This window comes from Hyaloscypha bicolor (genome assembly GCF_002865645.1).
Source record: "Hyaloscypha bicolor E unplaced genomic scaffold K444scaffold_87, whole genome shotgun sequence".
Classification (NCBI taxonomy): domain Eukaryota; kingdom Fungi; phylum Ascomycota; class Leotiomycetes; order Helotiales; family Hyaloscyphaceae; genus Hyaloscypha; species Hyaloscypha bicolor.
Window position 1 is genome coordinate 1,598,409 of NW_020194589.1, and position 18,289 is coordinate 1,616,697.

An 18,289-nucleotide genomic window follows, 5' to 3' on the forward strand; every position below is an offset into this window, starting at 1 on the left:
GAAGCAGATTCCATTCAAGCAGATTCCCATGCAGGCACTAAAAATAACTAAGGTTCGGCCCTGACGGATGCCGACTGCACATCAGCCAATCTGCTTACCCAGAGGGCCAATTGCTTTGTCAATCTTATCCGCTTCTTGCTTGGCTCACTTAACGCAGCTGTTTTCACACCGTCGTCCGTACCTTTTAAGTTGTAAACCATCTAAGAATGGAGATACGCTTTTGATTAACATTGCGGACTCTCCGCTCCATCCGCTCCATCCCCTGCTGGAGTACCTGAACTTGTGGCTGGAGCTGCTGGAGTGCCTGAACTTGTGGCCGGAGCTGCTGGAGTGCTTGAACTTGTGGCTGGAGCTGCTGGACATCCGCCTGGAGTTGCTGGACCTCTACTGGTGCATCAATTGCCAATATCCTATGCCTTAGGTCTTATAACATACCTGGCGGAACTACCACGGGCTGCTTCGGGCGCAGCGTGATAATCATGCCATCTTGCACAACCGCATCCCAAAGTAGCGGAAGGATAACGTTGCCGTTAGGGTCGACCAGATCATAATCGTTTGTAACCACTTGTGGATTGGGGCGAGGATCCATTTGCTGGATGATGTTGCTCATTTCCTGAAAGTCGCGTGTAAAAGTCCGACTTGTATCACACGAATACCAGAAAAGAACTCACGTTCCATGTCCTGCACCGATCTAATGGGACCAAGAAGCTTGTGTCCTGAGCATTTACAAGTCTGATCATCTGAAGATGGTGTCGATGAGGTAAATATGTATGCAAGATAGATGCTAGCTTCAAGTACTGCTAACGTTTCTCCCTTTGTCAGGACTTCCGCCAAGGTATAATGCGCTTGTCGACATGAGACGTTTGTAACAGCTGAACAATTTGATTTTGCTATAGTGTTTAGACGTTAGGTAGCTATGTTAAAAGGTGACAGTAATCTTGTTCGCCGCCTCCAGGTGCTAGTCTATTAACGCTATAAGGACAAGTTAGAGGCTCGGGTTTGACCCTAGATTAAGTTCCCGCTTCCCTAGCTGCAGGACAGAGGTTGCAACTCATGTCGAGGCAGTAAATTCGAGAGCAACTAGCCAATCATTTCCCTAAGCTCTCACGGTTTGGCCGTCTCGCTACCTAGGTGTTGATGTGCAATTGTCAAACTAGCCTAGTGTGAATACGTGGCATACGTTCTTGCGATAGCGGGGTAACTCGTTGGACTTGTCGTCCGTATCGAAAGGAGGTCTCGAAACGTCTGATAAATAGACGTAGCATCTAGTCGCATCCTGGTACCAGCGAAACATGGAGTTGATAGCCTCTGCGAGCTCGGTGTTATTCGATTTGTCGATACAACAGGTGTCTACCCAAAAATATTGTAAGCCGTCACGCCTCGCTTGTTCTCCGCAGAACCGTATCTTGCCATAGCCAGCCTTCCTCTTGCCCGTGCCATCTATCACGTCTTTGAAGGTGACCTCCTCCGCTCCCCATCTGTGCGAAAGTATAGCATACTCGGGAATATCGTCGTCAAAGAACTCGGCTAGGCTGAACTCGCCATCGTTGTTATATGCTAGTAGACGCATTATTCGGCCAGATTCGAAGATCGCAAGGGAAGGGGTTCTCGTTTAGTATTGAGCCATCGAGTCGGCATGTATGCGAAGTTGTTTGTCGAGTTGGGAGAAGACGTTGGATTGAGGCTGGCGCACTCAGCTGAACGGCAGCCTCGCGGTAATGGCATCGTTATGCGTCACTGTAAGCGCGCAAGACCTGCCAATCGCAGGGGGTCACCGCGGGAATGCATAGCTGGCTCTCTAGGATATTCGAAATTTGCGCTCGATTGAGTCATGATTTGTTTAATTATTTGTTTTGTGCTAAATGCTAAACAGATGCTTGGAAGAGATCTTTGGGATTAATTGTTCCGGCGCCTTGATCATGAGCAGTCCATGCCATCATATTGAAAAGTTGAATGATTGTCAAAACTGGGCCGTCGGCTGTCACGTCGTACGCCACAACCTTAGGTTGACGCTCGTCGTCCATAGATACATCATAATAGTCAAAGATGATATCTACTCGATCTTGCCTTTTCTCATCCCAGAGCTTTGTAATTAAACGGCGAATGTTCGTTATATCCGTAATATGCAGTTCTGTACAGACTTTTTCAATTAACTGCATATCGGCCTGGTCAAGAGAAGGATGGATCTTCGCAAGTTCGTCTGGGCGAGTACGGAGAAGAACTTGTACTAGAGGCTTAATTAAAGATAGACCCATGGTTAAAGGGATCTCGTATAAACTCGGCGAGTCGGTATTGTTATAGTACCTGAGTCTTGAATTAGTAACCACTATAGTCCTGTTTTGCAGACATAAAAAGGACCTTAAATAGAGAAAGCGCCTTGAGGGAGGAATACGCCGGGAAGTAAGCTACAGACAAGGGGAGGAGAACTGCAAATAATGTCCGTAATATGCGGGTATAGATATAGGTTTATACGGTACCACATGCTTTGTAATACTATAGCAGGGGTAAGCCGCCCTCCGCAGAATCACATAATCATTGGTTATCGCGTAAGTACATAAATGAGCTTTTCTATTTTGGGCAAGCGTAATCTTATATGGTAACCAAGTTTGAGCCCTCTAGTCTAAAAATAGTCTCAGGGCCGTCATGTAATGGCCGCTGTCTTCCCTCAGGCAACAAAATTCGTTCTGGAATGTTCTTTCTTTATTGACTTTCGCAAAAGGGGCTAGTTGAAAATGAATCCTGCCTAAGGGATTAATCGCACGTTCTGACAGCTCGATCGATTCCACTAGATTCTGGCTCCCTGATTATATCACCTACTTTATACTTTCCCCAGATACTATATTATATTAATATAATAAGCCTACAAGTCATCCGACAGGTCGTTAGTAGCACTATACAGAGCCAAGTATTTCGAATCAGTATTACAAATGTCCCCGCCATTATTCTCAGATGGATTACGACCTACCCCAGACAAATCGTTTTGCTTATTACTAATAGTATTCTAATCTTTATACTAGCTGCTCTTACGGGCCCACTACTCGTAATAATAGGCTTTGGGGCTTCAGGCCCTATTACTAGTAAGTGATTATAGTTGCAGTTTACGGAAGGATCAAGACGGATTTTTTAAATTATATCAGGCTCTATTACAGCTTGGCTTTAATTAATACTAGGAAATATCGGGACATATAGTATATTTGCATATTTATAAAATATAATAATAGAAAGATATAGGGTTACTGCTATTAATAGAATAGTACAGGCTTGTATTATGATTTCGGAGGTTGCTATTACATATTCTGGCCTAATAAGACATAAGCAAGACATAGTACTATATAGACTAAGAAATAATTAAGGGTGTTTTTACTGCAATTAGTAGCCTCCTTAATAAGCTCGGTAGACCTGGGCCTTATTTAAGTAAGAGATATCTCTCAAGACTAATTAATTATATAGTTCGAAAGAATATTAGAATTCCTTATTTCAATAATTTCTTTCTTTCTTATTTACTAATATATAATAAATGCAGAGTTACTATCTATAGATAATACTTTAATATTTTATAATAATATAGTCTATAAACTCTTTCTTGATTTATTAGATATAAATATCGAATTTTCAAATACCTTAGTATTTATAATAAGACTATTAAGTCCGAAAGAGAAATATAATTCCCTTAGTAAAACGGCTTATAGGAATCTACTAAGTAAAGCTATAGAGGCTTTATAATATCAAGTTATAAATATAACTAAAAAGTTATATACTAAATAGGGTCCAGATTTATTAAAAGCCTTTCTTTCTATTATTACTATTCTATTTATATTACTAATCGAGGATTTCGCCTGCCTTTATACTAGTATTTATTATATTTTAATTTCTTTTTATTCCGATACTTCTCTTACTAGTAATATAAGACCTGGATTTTCTTTAATAAACTTAACTAAAAAATAAAAAAAAGACTTTATAACTAGTTAAAAAAATATAGATTTAAGAGAAGCTTAAGAAATTTATTATAAATACTAGAGCTACTTTTATTTAGCTTATTAATAATTATTAGATATAATTTATTAGTAATATAAAAATATAAAATACTTTCTATTTTAAATAATTATATTAAAATAGTAATTTAAAAAGATATATAAACTTAATATTACTAGATACGGAAAGTAGTCTAGTTCTAATTTTAGTAGCCTATTAAAAATAGCTTATTAAAAAATTAGAAAAAGGCCAGATAAGTTCTTTAAAGAATTAGATTTCTTTAGTAACTATAATCTTAATTTACTAATTTATATTATACTAGTTATTATATCTTTTTTATATTAAAATAATAATAGTTTCGGTTTCTAATATAGCTATTCTTATATAGCTAAGCTTATTAGTAATCTCTAAAAAGTCAAGCTATAGCTTAGAATTAGGCTCTTAGATAATTTTATTAAAATAGCCGACTTCTGAAATAGATTATAATTATTTAAATATAATTCCAAGAAAATCCCCTGGTTATATAGAAATAACTAAATATAGAACTATAATTATTCTTAAGGCAAAAGTTCTATTAAGCTTTTGCTTTTCATTTAATAAGCTTTTATAAGATATAAGATATATATAAATAGTATTATTATATTCTAATAGATTATTAATATTATTTTAAAATATATTTATAATATTTTATAATAATAGCTCTTTTAGCTATAATATATTAAACCTTATTAAATATAACTATTCTTTTTTATTATTTAGTATTTATATTTCATTTATTTAGTTAACTAAGAGACTTTTTAATATCTTTTTAATAATTTTCTAATATAAATTAATATTACTAGATAAGTTATTAGCTTATTTAATAAATACTTTTATTTATATTTCCTTTATATAAAAATAATATACTTAATTTTACTTTTTTACTATTTATAGTAAGTTCTTAATTTTATTAAAAAAATATTTATTAAATTCTCTTATTTAGAAAACAAGAATATATAATAAATTATTTTTTAATATATAAGTTTTAATATATTTTATTCTAGTATAATTACTTGCTATATATATATTATATAAGAACTTCTAAAAATAATAATATTTCCGGTAATTCTTTATATTTCTATCTTTTAAAATAATATTAATAAGTTTCTTTATAGCCTTTACCTTTATTTAACTAGTATTAGTAAATAATCTAGAATTATTTCTATATTATACTCGAGTATTAGCCTTTACTAACCTTATAATATAGTTATATTAAAAAGTCTTTTTCTATAAATTAATTATTTAGAAACTTTTAAAACCTACTTATTTCTTTTTTAATTTTTATTTAATTCTATTTTATCTAATAATATCTAAATAAACTATTATATTTATAAAAGGCTTTATAATTATATTTATATTCTTAAATACTTTTATAACTAGATAATCTTTATTCTAGAAATTAGTTATCTTTTTATAATACTTTATATATATTTATAATATATCTAATATAATTAGTATAATATTTTTTTCTAAATATAGTACTTTTATTTCTTTAGAAACCATTATATATTTTATTTATAAAAATATAATTAAAAGTAATTTTATTATAAAATTATATAAAAATAGTAATAGACTAATATTACTAATACTAGCTAATGTAATATATTAAGTAAATTTTATTAATATTTATAAATATATTTATTAGCCTTTAAACTAAATATAATATTAGTAGAATTAGCTATATTTATTAAATTCTTATAAGTAATAAGAAAGCAGACTTAATTAAAGCCTTTATATTATATATTTATCTCGAATAATAAATCTATAATAAAGAAATTAAATAGTTCTATTATAGCTTTTAATAAAATAGTTAGCTTATTAATAAAAAATAATAAAATAAATGCTTTTATAAATTAGAAATATTTTTAAAGCTAGTAATATATATTATAAATTCTTTTTTTTTATAAGAACTAAGCTTCTAGTTACTAGATTATTATTAATAATAGCTATATTATTATTTAGCTATAAGAAATACTTTTTATATATAATAGATTCAAGAATTAAAGAAACTTTTTCTGGATTAGAAAGGCTTTAAAATATAATAGTATTCTAATTAAAATTATTAGAAAGTCTAAATAAATCGATTTCTTATAAGAATTAATAAGATTAGTATTATTATATTAAAAAACCTTTTTTGAATCTATTTAAGCTTTATATTATTATTCTTATATAATTCCTTAGCTAAGAATATTTCTTAGATTATTTAGGAATTTGAAATAATATATTTATTATAATTCCCAGATGCCCGGTATCTGAGATGTCTCGCCAGATGCCAGATACCTCCTAGGTATATATAATACGGCCGCCTTACTAGGGAAATATGCTTGGAATGTACTAGAGATATTTAGAAGGCTAGCCTCTTCGGGACTAGTATACTATAGGGTATATATACTCCCTCGCAGCTTCCTGTATTCTAGTTTTCCCTTTCTTAGCTTTAAATTATCTTTATAAGAGACCTTCTATCTTGCTTTCTAAGCCCTGAATACTATATCCGTAATAGTATTCAAAGCTCACTTCCTTTAATCCTATAGAGGATTTTAAATAAACCAATTCAGAACTATTAGTAATATAGGCACTACTAAGATAACAGAACCTCAGAAATATAAATAATAGATTCTAGAATAATAAAAGCAAAAAGCTTTAGAATCCTTAGAAGAATTAGGTATTTATATCTTTATAAATATATACTAATAGTATATTAGAAATCCATCCAAAAACCCGAAAATCAAAGAACCTCGAATAAAGACTACTCTTTAACCAAGTCCTAGAATAATAGGTACTTATAAGCTAATAATCTGACTACTACCCTCAAGCCCTATCCTATAACCTTATAGGCCCTATATATATACTAGTAATAAGACTACTAGAGAGGATATAATAGAAGAAAAGTATAATAGATTAATTTCCTAGGATACTATATAACCAGAAATCATATTAACTTCTACTAAGGCTTCCGGTAAAGCTCCTACTAGTTCAGGTCATTCCGTTAGTAGCCCTTTCCGAACCAAATATCCCATTAGTATTCCTAGAGAATTTATAGACAAGTTTATAAAAATAGAACTTTCTGCTTTTATTATAAAGCTTCTGGAGGCTAAAGACTATATTACTACCAGAGAGTTATATAAATAGGCCAAGGAATCCGATACCTTACTCTTAGATATTAATATTATTATAAAAAGCTATTAGGAGAATATTTAAAGAGCTATTTTATATAAGAATACCTATAGTTATAATAAAGCTATTCTCGAAAATACTAAGCTCTATAATACCAAGCTCGAGAATAATATTAAATACTATATAGCTATAGTAAATTAGCTTATAGTAGCTCTAACTACTTCTATTCTAGCTATTTCAAATCTCTCTTAAAAGAATTCCGAACTATTTCCCGCTTATTCCTGTCTAGAATCTCCTATATCTTATATTTCCTTAGAAGTACTAAAGTTACTAAGCTTCCAAATCTAATTCTCTTTACTAGAGATTATATTATCTTTAATAATTAGCTAGTTCAAATTAAGAATAAGCTATAAGGAAATACTAATTTATATCTTTTAGAGAATCTTAAAATTATTTATATTTCTAATAGACTTACTAGTAATACTCTTGCCCTAACTAACTCTTATATAAATAAAAATAGTCCGAATTAGTACTATTAGCTCTTAGAATTCTACTCTTACCTAAAGAAGCTATACTCTAATTCTAATAAGATATAGAATACTTGCCGTAACTTTAGTAAGCTTTAAATATACTCTAGTTAAATATTTCAGGAGTTCTATACTTTCTTTTTATAACTATTTATAAAAGGCAGTATTAGTCTTTAAGATATTAAGTATAAACTAAATAAGAAGCTCCTACTAAAGCTCCAGGAATTAGTATATATATATTATAATAATTCTTCTATTAATACTACTTGTTTTACTTAATACTATACTACTAATAATTAGTAGATTAAGGCTATATATAAAAAGACTAAGGAATATAAGAAGACAGGAGCTATTCTAGCCAAGTTCACTTCTAGTACTATATCCCCGTATATTCTTAAGAAATATATTTCTAAGAAGAAGCCTAAGGAGCCTATATTAACTATTCTTATTAAGTATATATTCTCTTATAAATACAAGTAATATCCTATAAAAACCAAAGATCTCTTAACTATTAAGTACTATAACTATAATGAATTCGGCTACTATATTAGATACTATCCGGTTTTATATAATAAGGAAACTAAGATAGCTCTTTCTAGAATTAAGCCAGACTTAGTTCCTATTTTACCGGAATATACTATTCTAGTAAAGTATTTAGAGAATTCGAGCTCTAATTCTAGTATAGAACCGGGAAACAAGTATCCCTAAAGAAAGTCTTTACTTTAGGGGCTTATAATATAGATTTAGTAGAAATTAACTTAATTTATCTAATAAGAGAAAATACTCTTATAATACCCTATACTATTAGTATAAATAAATTAGGAATTAAGTTTTCTTTTCTTATTAATACTAGAGCTAATAGTTATATTTTTCTTAATATAAAGCTTACTTAGCTTATAAAATAATTTTTAGAAATAGAACTATAACTTCTTCTCTTATCCTATACTATATATGGTTTTAATAGAAAGCCAGCTAAGTTTACTAAGAAATATATAGAAGTATTACTTCTAATTAATAAATAAAACATTAATATATCTATAATTATCCTAAACCTTAGAAATTATAATATTATTCTTAGTAGAAAATAGGTAATATATATTAATATTCTAGTTAACTATAGAAGATATAGGCTTATATAGCTAAAAAAAAAAAAACAAGCCTAAATCTATATAATTCGGTTATATTATTAGTACTTTATAGTAATAGCTAGAGAAGTAACTTAATAAAAAGTATTAAAAGAATACTAATTAATGAGATTCTATTATAAGCTATTTCTGGAAACCTTTTATTCTAAAGCAGTCTTTTTCTTTTCGGACTAATTAGAGGAAATTATATAAGACTATAAAAAGGAAGCTTCTATAGCCTAATTAAGATATAATACCTAAGTAAAAGCCAAAGAAGCGGGAAGAAGTCCTTAATAAAAAGCAAATATTAGACCTAGCTATTCTTATCTCTATAATATTTAATTATATAGCCAAGAAAGAAAATAATATTATTAGTTAAATCTCTATCTATAAGATTAATAAAGAGCTTAAAGCTCGGAAAAAAGAAGCTATTCCTGGCCTAGAGAATTAATAACCGGAAGAAATAGAGCTTTAGTAACTATAAAGGATATTACCCCCGGAACTTAAGAAATATACCTCTGTTTTCTCTAAGAAGAAATCTAATATTCTTTCTTCCTATAGACTATATAATTATAAGATTTAGATTAAAGGCCTAAAAAGAACCAAGAGTATTAGATATTAACTTCTCTAGTAATAATTTACTTAAAAGCTTCTAGAAATCAAGTATTTTTTAGAAAATAATCTAGCTAAGGGCTTTATTAAAGCTAGTTAGACTCCCTTTACTTTACTAGTTCTTTTTATAAAGAAAGCAAATAGAGGTTTATACTTCTATATTAATTTTCGCTATCTAAATAATATTACCCGGAAGAATTAATATCCTCTTTCCCTTATTAATAAAACTTTAAATTAATTAACTAAGGCTAAGATCTATATCAAATTAGATATTTACTAAGCTTTCTATTATATAGCTATAAATCCGGATTCTTAGGAGCTAATAATATTCTATATCTACTATAGAATATATAAATATAATATTCTCTAGAAAGGCCTTATAAATAGCCCGGCTATATATTAATACTATATAAATAATATATTCTTTAAGTATTTAGATAACTTTTATATAATATATCTTAATAATATTCTTATTTATTTAGAGAACTTAGTAAAATATAAATAGTATATATAAAAAGTACTAGATTATTTATATCTTACTGGCTTTCAAATAAATATTAAGAAATCGGAATTTAAAGTTATATATATAAAGTATTTAGGCTTTATTATCTTTATATCTGGTATTAAAATAAATCCTAATAAAGTTAAAGTAATATATAACTAATAATTCCTAAAAATAATTAAAAGCATATAGTTCTTCCTTAGCTTCTATAACTTTTATAAATACTTTATTAGAAAGTATAAACGGATTACTAGACCTCTTATCTTATTTATAAAAAAGGGTATTTTCTTTAAATAATCCGAATAATACCGAGAGGCTTTTATCTATCTAAAAGAAGCTATAATTTCTATCCCAGTTTTATAATACTATAATCCAGATCTGCCTATAATAGTAGAAATAGATATATTTAAAGAAGTAGTTACTGGCTTATTTTCTTAATAAGATCCAGAAATAGGCCTTTGGTATTCTATAGCTTATTTTTTCAAAATTATATTTCTAGTAAAGCTTAATTATAATATATATAATAAAGAAATACTTATTATAGTTCGAATACTAGAAAAATAAAGAGCTAAGCTAAAGGGCCTTTAGAATACTCTCTTTAAGGTCTATTCTAATTATTATACCTTAAAATACTTTATAACTATTAAGAAGCTCTTTTCTTAATAAGCTAAATAAGCTAAGCTCTTATTCTACTATTACTTTAAACTTATATATTATTCTGGAAAATCAAATAAGTAAATAGATACTTTATTATAAAAATAAAATAAAGTAAATACTTAGAACCAGATTAAGGAAAAGCTATAAACTCAAGTATTTCTCTCTAAAAATAAGATTAATCCGGAAATTATCTATAACTTATAGCTTATAGTAATACTCTATAAAGTCGGCTTACTTAATCCGGAATTCGGCCCTAAAAACCAAGCATATACTAAAGACTTTCCAGAGAAAAATATTTCTATTAGAGGCATAATTTCCCTAGAAGAAAGTATTTTCTTAGAAGCTTTACTAGTAAACTCTACTATAATAGCTCTTATAGAAGTACTATTAGAGGCTTCTGTCGAATATAGTAGTTTATAACTTATAGATAAGATCCTATAGGATAATTATATATTACCTAATCTAGAAAAGCTATATATAATAGCCCAAGCCGAAAATAATATCTAAATACTATAAAACGGCCTTCTTTTATACTATAGAAAACTCTATATTACAGAGAATAAAATAACCTCCGGATTATCTTTATAGACTGCCCTAATTCATAAAATATATAATAAATCCCTTTCTGGATATCCTGGATATATAAAGCTCTATTAGCTATTAAAGAAATAATATTACTAGCTATCTATAAATAAGGATATTAATTAATACTATAGTAATTACTATACTTATAGGAGATCGTATATACCCAGAAATAAGAAGCCTGATTTGCTTTATTTTCTTCTAGTTCCTAATTACTTCTAGTAATATATTACTATAGACTTTAAAAGCTATCTAGAAAGCAAATCGGGCTATAATATAATTATTATATTCGTAAATCGCTTATTCAAATACCCAATTATAATTCCTATACAAGATACGATTATAGCCAAGTAGCTAGTATCTCTGTTTTTACTTTATATAATATACTAAATAAGTATTCCAGAAATAATTATATTAGATCGGGGACCCTAATTTATATCCGATTTTTGGAGCGAATTCTATACGAGAATTAGTATAAAGCTTAAGCTCTCTATAGCTAATTACCCCCAAATAAATAAATAAATAGAGATTATTAATTAGTACTTTAATTAGAGATTATACCCGTATATTAACTACTACCAGAATAACTAGGATAAATAGATTACTATAATTAATTATTAATAAGCCTCTCTTTAGTATAAAACTATTAGCTAGTTCTTATTTATAACTAAAAAGAGCTATAAGCCTTATATCTCTCTGGACTGGAACTCTCCTATTAAAGCTAACTTACCTAAAGAGAAGCTAAATAGAAATAAAGCTAAAGTATTAATAAATCGATTATATAAATTATAATAACTTATCTAAGGCCATATAAAGTAAGTATAGGAATAATATACGGTATAAGCTAATAAATACCACTGTCCGATTAATTTCAAAATAGGAAATAAAATATAAATTACTATAAAGTACTAGAAATCCGATTATTTGAGTTAGAAGCTAGAAAACTAAATAGAGGACCTATTTAAGATTCTAGAATAGTATAACTACTCGTTCCTTCTAAAACTGCCGGAAACTATAAAGATATACCTAATTTTCTATATAGAGAAGCTATAAAAAGACTCCCAGAATCCTCTACCAGGTTAAGCAAACCCGGAACCATTCCTATTAATACTAGAGGATAGCAAATAAGAATATAGTATTAAACGGGTTATTATAGTTAAGCTAGTAAGAAATAGGCTAAAGTATAGAATCTAGTAAGTTAGTTAGGATAAAGATCTAGTATAGTATCTAGCTTTAGTACTAAGTAATAGCCCCCTGGTTTTATAGAGTTTCTATAATAATAATATTAATATACTAGGATCTCTATAAAACCTGTAATACTAGCTAGACTATATAAAAAACAATATTTATCTAGAATTATACAGAAATAATAATAAATCCTCCTAAATTATATAGTAAAGGCACTGGCCTTTTATATATAATTATAAGGCATGTAATAGTAGGGTAATATATAAGTAGTTAAGGTAAGTAAGCTATAAAGTAATACTTGCAAGTATAACTAATTCCAAGAATTGATTTTAATAAAAGACTAATTAATACCTCTTCTAAAGCTAGGAGCATCTCCCTATATATTCTCTAGTACTTAGCCAGACATATAAAGCCCTTTACTTAATTAGGAAATCCTATATAATCTATATGATTCTAATTATAAGCTATACCTAAAATAGGAAACTAGATCTATAATATCTAATACCTGTCTATATACTATTATATATACCTATTATATTAACCTTCCCTCTGGGCTCTTATCCCTAAAAGGCCTGGGAAAACTGCAAATAGCTTTATAAATATTCCTCTAAAACTTTCCTGGCTACTGGCTTTCCCTAAAGACTCCCTATAATTGCCCTATTATTATGCCAGGTAATAGAGTTAAGGATATAGTTTACTAACCCTTCCTAGCTAGTTTGCAAATTGCCTCTGGCAATTCTCTCTTATAAAAGTAGTATAAATATAGTATATACTATTAGATATAAAGCTTATCCGATCTTCTAATTAGTTCGTAAATCCTAACTTAGCCTCTATTTATAAATAAATTATTACTTTATAGGCCCAAGAGCTTGGAAAAGTTAATCCGATCTTCTGGTTTATTTATAAATCCCTTCTTTGGAATTTTCTAGGTATTCCTGGTATAGAGCTAGTTCCGAATTTATAATTACTATTTGGGAAAAGGATATTATAAAAAGGCCTTCCTTTTCCTACTAACTAACCTTCTTTTTCCTTAACTATAATACCGTACCTAGCTCCTTCTTATCCCTTGCCTTTCTTCTTTAAGCCTTCTTTAAGCTCCTTTAAGCTCCTTTAAGCCTTATTTAAGCTTTATTTAAGTCTCCTTCTAATTTCTTTTTCTATTTCTTTATTTATTAAGATAAATACTTCTCTTAGTACTTATTAGCCTATTACTATCCGTTTGGCTAATACTCCTATATCCTTAATTCGCTCTTACTATCTTTAATATTCCAAGAATATTACTAAGTTTCCCAATCTTACTTATATTAAGAGTAATAATTACTCGGTATATAATTACTACTACTTTAAGAATAAGAAATATAATCCTATAAGTTATAAATTCCTTCTTTTATTTCTTATTCTAATACTATCTAAGGTTCCTTAAATATATATAGTATAATTAAACTGCCTTCTTTAAGCTATTAATATATATAAGTATCTTTCCTATTCTTTACCTAAAAGGGAAAAGGCTATTACTGCCCTTTTTCTATACTAAACTATATATATTTCTTATATTAAAGCTATTATTTAAGGCTAACGGATTTCTCTAATAATCCAAGAAATAGGTTAAGTAATTCTTACTAGCTTAGTATAAGTATAAAGTACTCTTAATAGTATAATTAATATTCTTTGGTATTAAGTAAGCTTACTTCTTCCTTATTTCTTACTAATAGCTAATAGCTTTATAGGCCAATTTGCTACCTATTTCTCGAGAGAATCCTAATAAGAATAATAATAAGAATAGTAGAAAGTAGTTATAAGAATAAGGTATTTATAGGATATAGAAATTAGAGTTTTTAATAATTTTTATATAGTTTTTCCAAGAATAAATATATAGTTTTTTAATAGTTTCCTAATAAAAGTATTTATCTTTTATATCTTTGTTTAGCTAATAATATTATGATATTACTCTTTTCCAAGTATTCTTATAATTCTTGAGCTATATTCTCCAGATTACTTAGTAGTTCCTATATATTATCTGCCGGTAAGTAGCCCTTCTAACGAATAAGATACTTCCTTCCTTTTCTGTCCTTTCTATAGGCTATAATGGATTTTATCTCGAATTCCTCTTTGCCCTTAATCTCGACCGGCTCTGGTTCTACTATAGTACTAGCTTGCAAGTACTATAGTTCTAAGAAAGAAATATAGAAAATATTATAGATCTAATATAATAGTAGTAATTCCAAGTAATATATCTATCTATATATTCCTATAATTTCTAGAACTTTAAAGAAGCTGAGATATCTATCTGCTAGCTTTATACTAGGTTATAGCTATTAAATATTCTTTATATAAAGTATAACTTTATTATATATTTTAAACTCCTTATTAATATATTTCTTATTATAGTACTTTTTCTATATATTTACTACTTCTTACTATTATTTCTCTAGTATTTCCCGTTTTATTTAAATCCTTTATACTCTTTCCTATACTACTAGTACTCTTTTTTCTGGAATATTATTCTTAATATATAGTTTAATACTAGAATAGAATTTATATAAGATATAAAATAGGAATATTCCTATTATTAAATATATAGAGTTATTATATATAAATTCTATAAGAGTAAGCTTTACTATCCAGTTATTCTACTAGTAGCTAGTATAGTACCTCAAGTATTATTCTAGAGTTTAGTTTAGATTCTTCGTTTATCTATTAGTTTATAGGTAAAATACTATACTTAGCTATTATTAAACCTTTAAATAGAAGTATAAACTTAACTAGAACTTGCTTATAAAGACAGATCCTCTATTAGAGGTTATATTTGCAGGTATACCAAAATCTTTAATAATATAGTATATAAATAGCTTTACTAGCTTAGGAGCCGAGACCTCCTTAGTAGTCGGAATATATTATACTATTTTCGTATATCTATTAATAATAATAAGTATAGAATTATATACTTTATTATAAAACCTAGAAGGGGGCAGCCTTATAATAAAGTCTATAGTAATTTCTTGCTATAGCTTAGAGAAGAGAAGAAACGAACTAAATATACTATATAGCAGATATCTTTTTACCTTAGTCCGTTAATATATAGAACAAGTTCTAATATAGTCTTTTATATTCTTTCTTATACTTTACTAGAAGTACTTTCTCTAAAGGATCTCTAGTATCTTACTAGTACCAAAATACCTACCTATAGGATTATTATAGTTAGCTTATAGTAATTCTTCTTTAAGAGCCGGCTTATTTAATATATAGATAGTACCCTAATATCTTAATAACCTAGATATATCAAGTTCCTAAGTCTTAATAGCTCTAGTAAAGGTCTCTTTTAAGAACTATTCGTACTACTAGTATTATACTAATAGATCAAGCCTTTAGTACTATAATAGTAGTTCAAGTAATATTTCTCTGCTTTCCTTATATACTATTTCGGATCCAGCTACCTATATAGCTAGAATCCGTAGTATATACTATTTATAACTAGCTATACTAGTAATAGGCTCAAGTAGTAGTATCTCCGGTACTATTCTATTACTAAAATAGACTTCCTCTTCGGAATTCCTTAGTATTTTACTAATTAAAAAGTACCTACTTTCTCTTTTCTAGGCCTTATATTATGGTATTATAGGAATAGTATAATATCCTATTACTGCTACCTATAGGGTTTTCTATTCTATATTCTATAGCTTATTATAAAGTATAGGTAATAAAGTATCTTTATCTATATCTGCTATAAAGTCTGGCCTCCTTAATAGCCTATTAGCAGGATTACTATATCCCGGCCAGTATTCTAAGACGAAGTTAAAGGTAGCTAGCTCCTCTACCTATCTTATCTATTAACTATTTAGTTTTCTCTTAGTTATAAAGTATTTTAAGTTATTATAATCTATCTTAATAATAATAATATACCGGATATATATTAGGTAATATTACTAAGTACGGAATACTAGAATAATAGCCAAAAGTTTAGAGTTATATATCTTATATTTGCTCTTAATTATAGTTATCTTTTTTAAATAGAAAGTAATAGGGTACTATCTGGCTTCTGCCCTCTTACTAAAGAGCTAGGAAATTATACCTATAACTATAAATCCTGAAGTATCCGTTTCTATATAAATCTTTAAGGCTAGATTAAAATAATAAAGGATTAGTACTATTATAAATGTAATTTATAGCTCCCTAAAAGCCTTATTTGCCTTATCTATCTAGCTAAACTAATATAGTAGTTTTCCGCTAGTTTTTAGTAAATTAGTTAATTCTTTTGCTACTCTGGAATATCTATAAATAAACCTCTAGTAAAAGTTAGTAAAACCCAGAAATACTTAGACTTCTCGGATATTATTTTTTAGGGCCGGCTATTCCCTAATAGCTATAACCCGGCTAGCCTCTATTTCTATACTATCTGGGCTAATTATAAATCCCAGGAACTCTATCCTTTCTATATTAAACTTGCATTTTGCCAAGTTTATAAAGAGCTAGTATTACTATAACTATTCGAGTATATATTAGACCGCTATTATATACTATTCTGGGTTCTCTAAATAAATTAAAATATTATCTAGATAGACTATATAAATAATATCTATAAGGCCTACTAGTATATAGTTAATATATGCCTAGAATATTACCGGAGTATTAGATAGTCTAAAGAATATAATATAGTACTTAAAATATCTATAGTATATTCGGAATACCGTTTTCTACTTATTACCCTCCTGTATTCGCAACTAATAGTAAGTATTCTTTAAGTCTAGCTTTATATATACCTTTATTCTATAAAGCCTGTCTATTATTTTACTAATAAGTAATAATAGTATTCGGTTCTTAATAGTAATTCTATTTAGACCCTAGTAGTTAATATATAGATATAGGCCGCCTTTTTTCTTTAAAATAAATATAATTAGAATATTAGCTAGACTAGTAAAATAACGGATCTATTTCTTCTCTAAGCTAGTATTAAGATATTCCCGAAGGACTTTAAGCTCTCTTTCTAATAAAGTATATATAGGACTATATAGTAGTTAGGATCCTGGTTCCAGATCTATATAATACTCTATTATATAATAGTCGGGCAGTATATCTATAGCCTCTATAGAAAATATTCGAAGAAGGTCCTAATATTTCCTGGGAAATATAGCTATTCCGTTTATAGTAATAGTAGTAATTCTTTAGCTATCTATTATAGAATAGGTAATTAATAGAAAAATATATATCTTATATTTTACTACTTTAGTAAACTTCCTAGTATTTAGAACTTTAATCTTTTATAGTCGAATCTAATATCTCTATATTACCTTCCTAAAAAAAATCAGGAAGTTAACCTAGTAGAGCTATAGGAATTCAAGTATTATATTAATATAATTCAGATTAAAATCATATAATATAAAGTATATATTAGCCTCCCTTTAGTTCCTTAGTATATCCTCGGTAGTAACCCCAAAAATATAATCTCTATATAAATAAATCCTCCTTTCCTCTAGTAAGGACAAGGGAGTTGCCCTTAATATTAATAGAATACCTATATCTAAGGCTAATCTCCTCTTTATATAATTAGCCTCTATACCCGAGTTAACTAATACTCTAACCCTTTGCCCACTTTTCCTTATCTTAATAGTAACCTTAATTACTATTCTCGTTTTAGGGGCCTTATTCTTTATAATATAAACGAGTATAACTACTACGGGGCATACCCGTTTCCCGGCTTCTTTGGTTCTGGATACTTATATACCTTATAGCCAGACTTATTATAGTTATAGCAAGTCGGTTTTCCCTGATTTAAGCAGGTAGTAATATAATAATCCTCTTTTTAGTAAATAAAGCAAGTTATATCCGGTCTTATAGATCCCGATATAGGTATTATATTAGACCCCGTTATTATACTTTTACTACTCCGGTTATACGAACCTTATAATAGGAATATACTTCTCTTCCGTTTCTCTTTATTATTCCTTCTCTTTTTTCTCTAATTTTCTTTCTTTTAT

General features: G+C 28.4%; 2 protein-coding genes across 2 annotated transcripts; both read right to left on the reverse strand.

The window, feature by feature from the left end:
• Window positions 1–184: 184 nt before the first annotated feature.
• K444DRAFT_664051 (uncharacterized protein) lies at window positions 185–610 on the reverse strand (the record flags this gene model as incomplete). The annotated part of the gene is made up of 2 exons (XM_024886915.1): window positions 185–387; window positions 436–610. 2 exons carry the CDS (start codon window positions 608–610, stop codon window positions 185–187), a joined length of 378 nt encoding a protein of 125 aa, XP_024735727.1.
• Window positions 611–940: 330 nt separating this feature from the next.
• Window positions 941–1,570, reverse strand: K444DRAFT_562757 (heterokaryon incompatibility; the record flags this gene model as incomplete). Its single annotated transcript, XM_024877000.1, has 1 exon — window positions 941–1,570. The coding sequence occupies one exon, from the start codon at window positions 1,568–1,570 to the stop codon at window positions 1,154–1,156; it is 417 nt and encodes a 138-aa protein (XP_024735728.1). The 3' UTR covers window positions 941–1,153.
• Window positions 1,571–18,289: the final 16,719 nt, after the last annotated feature.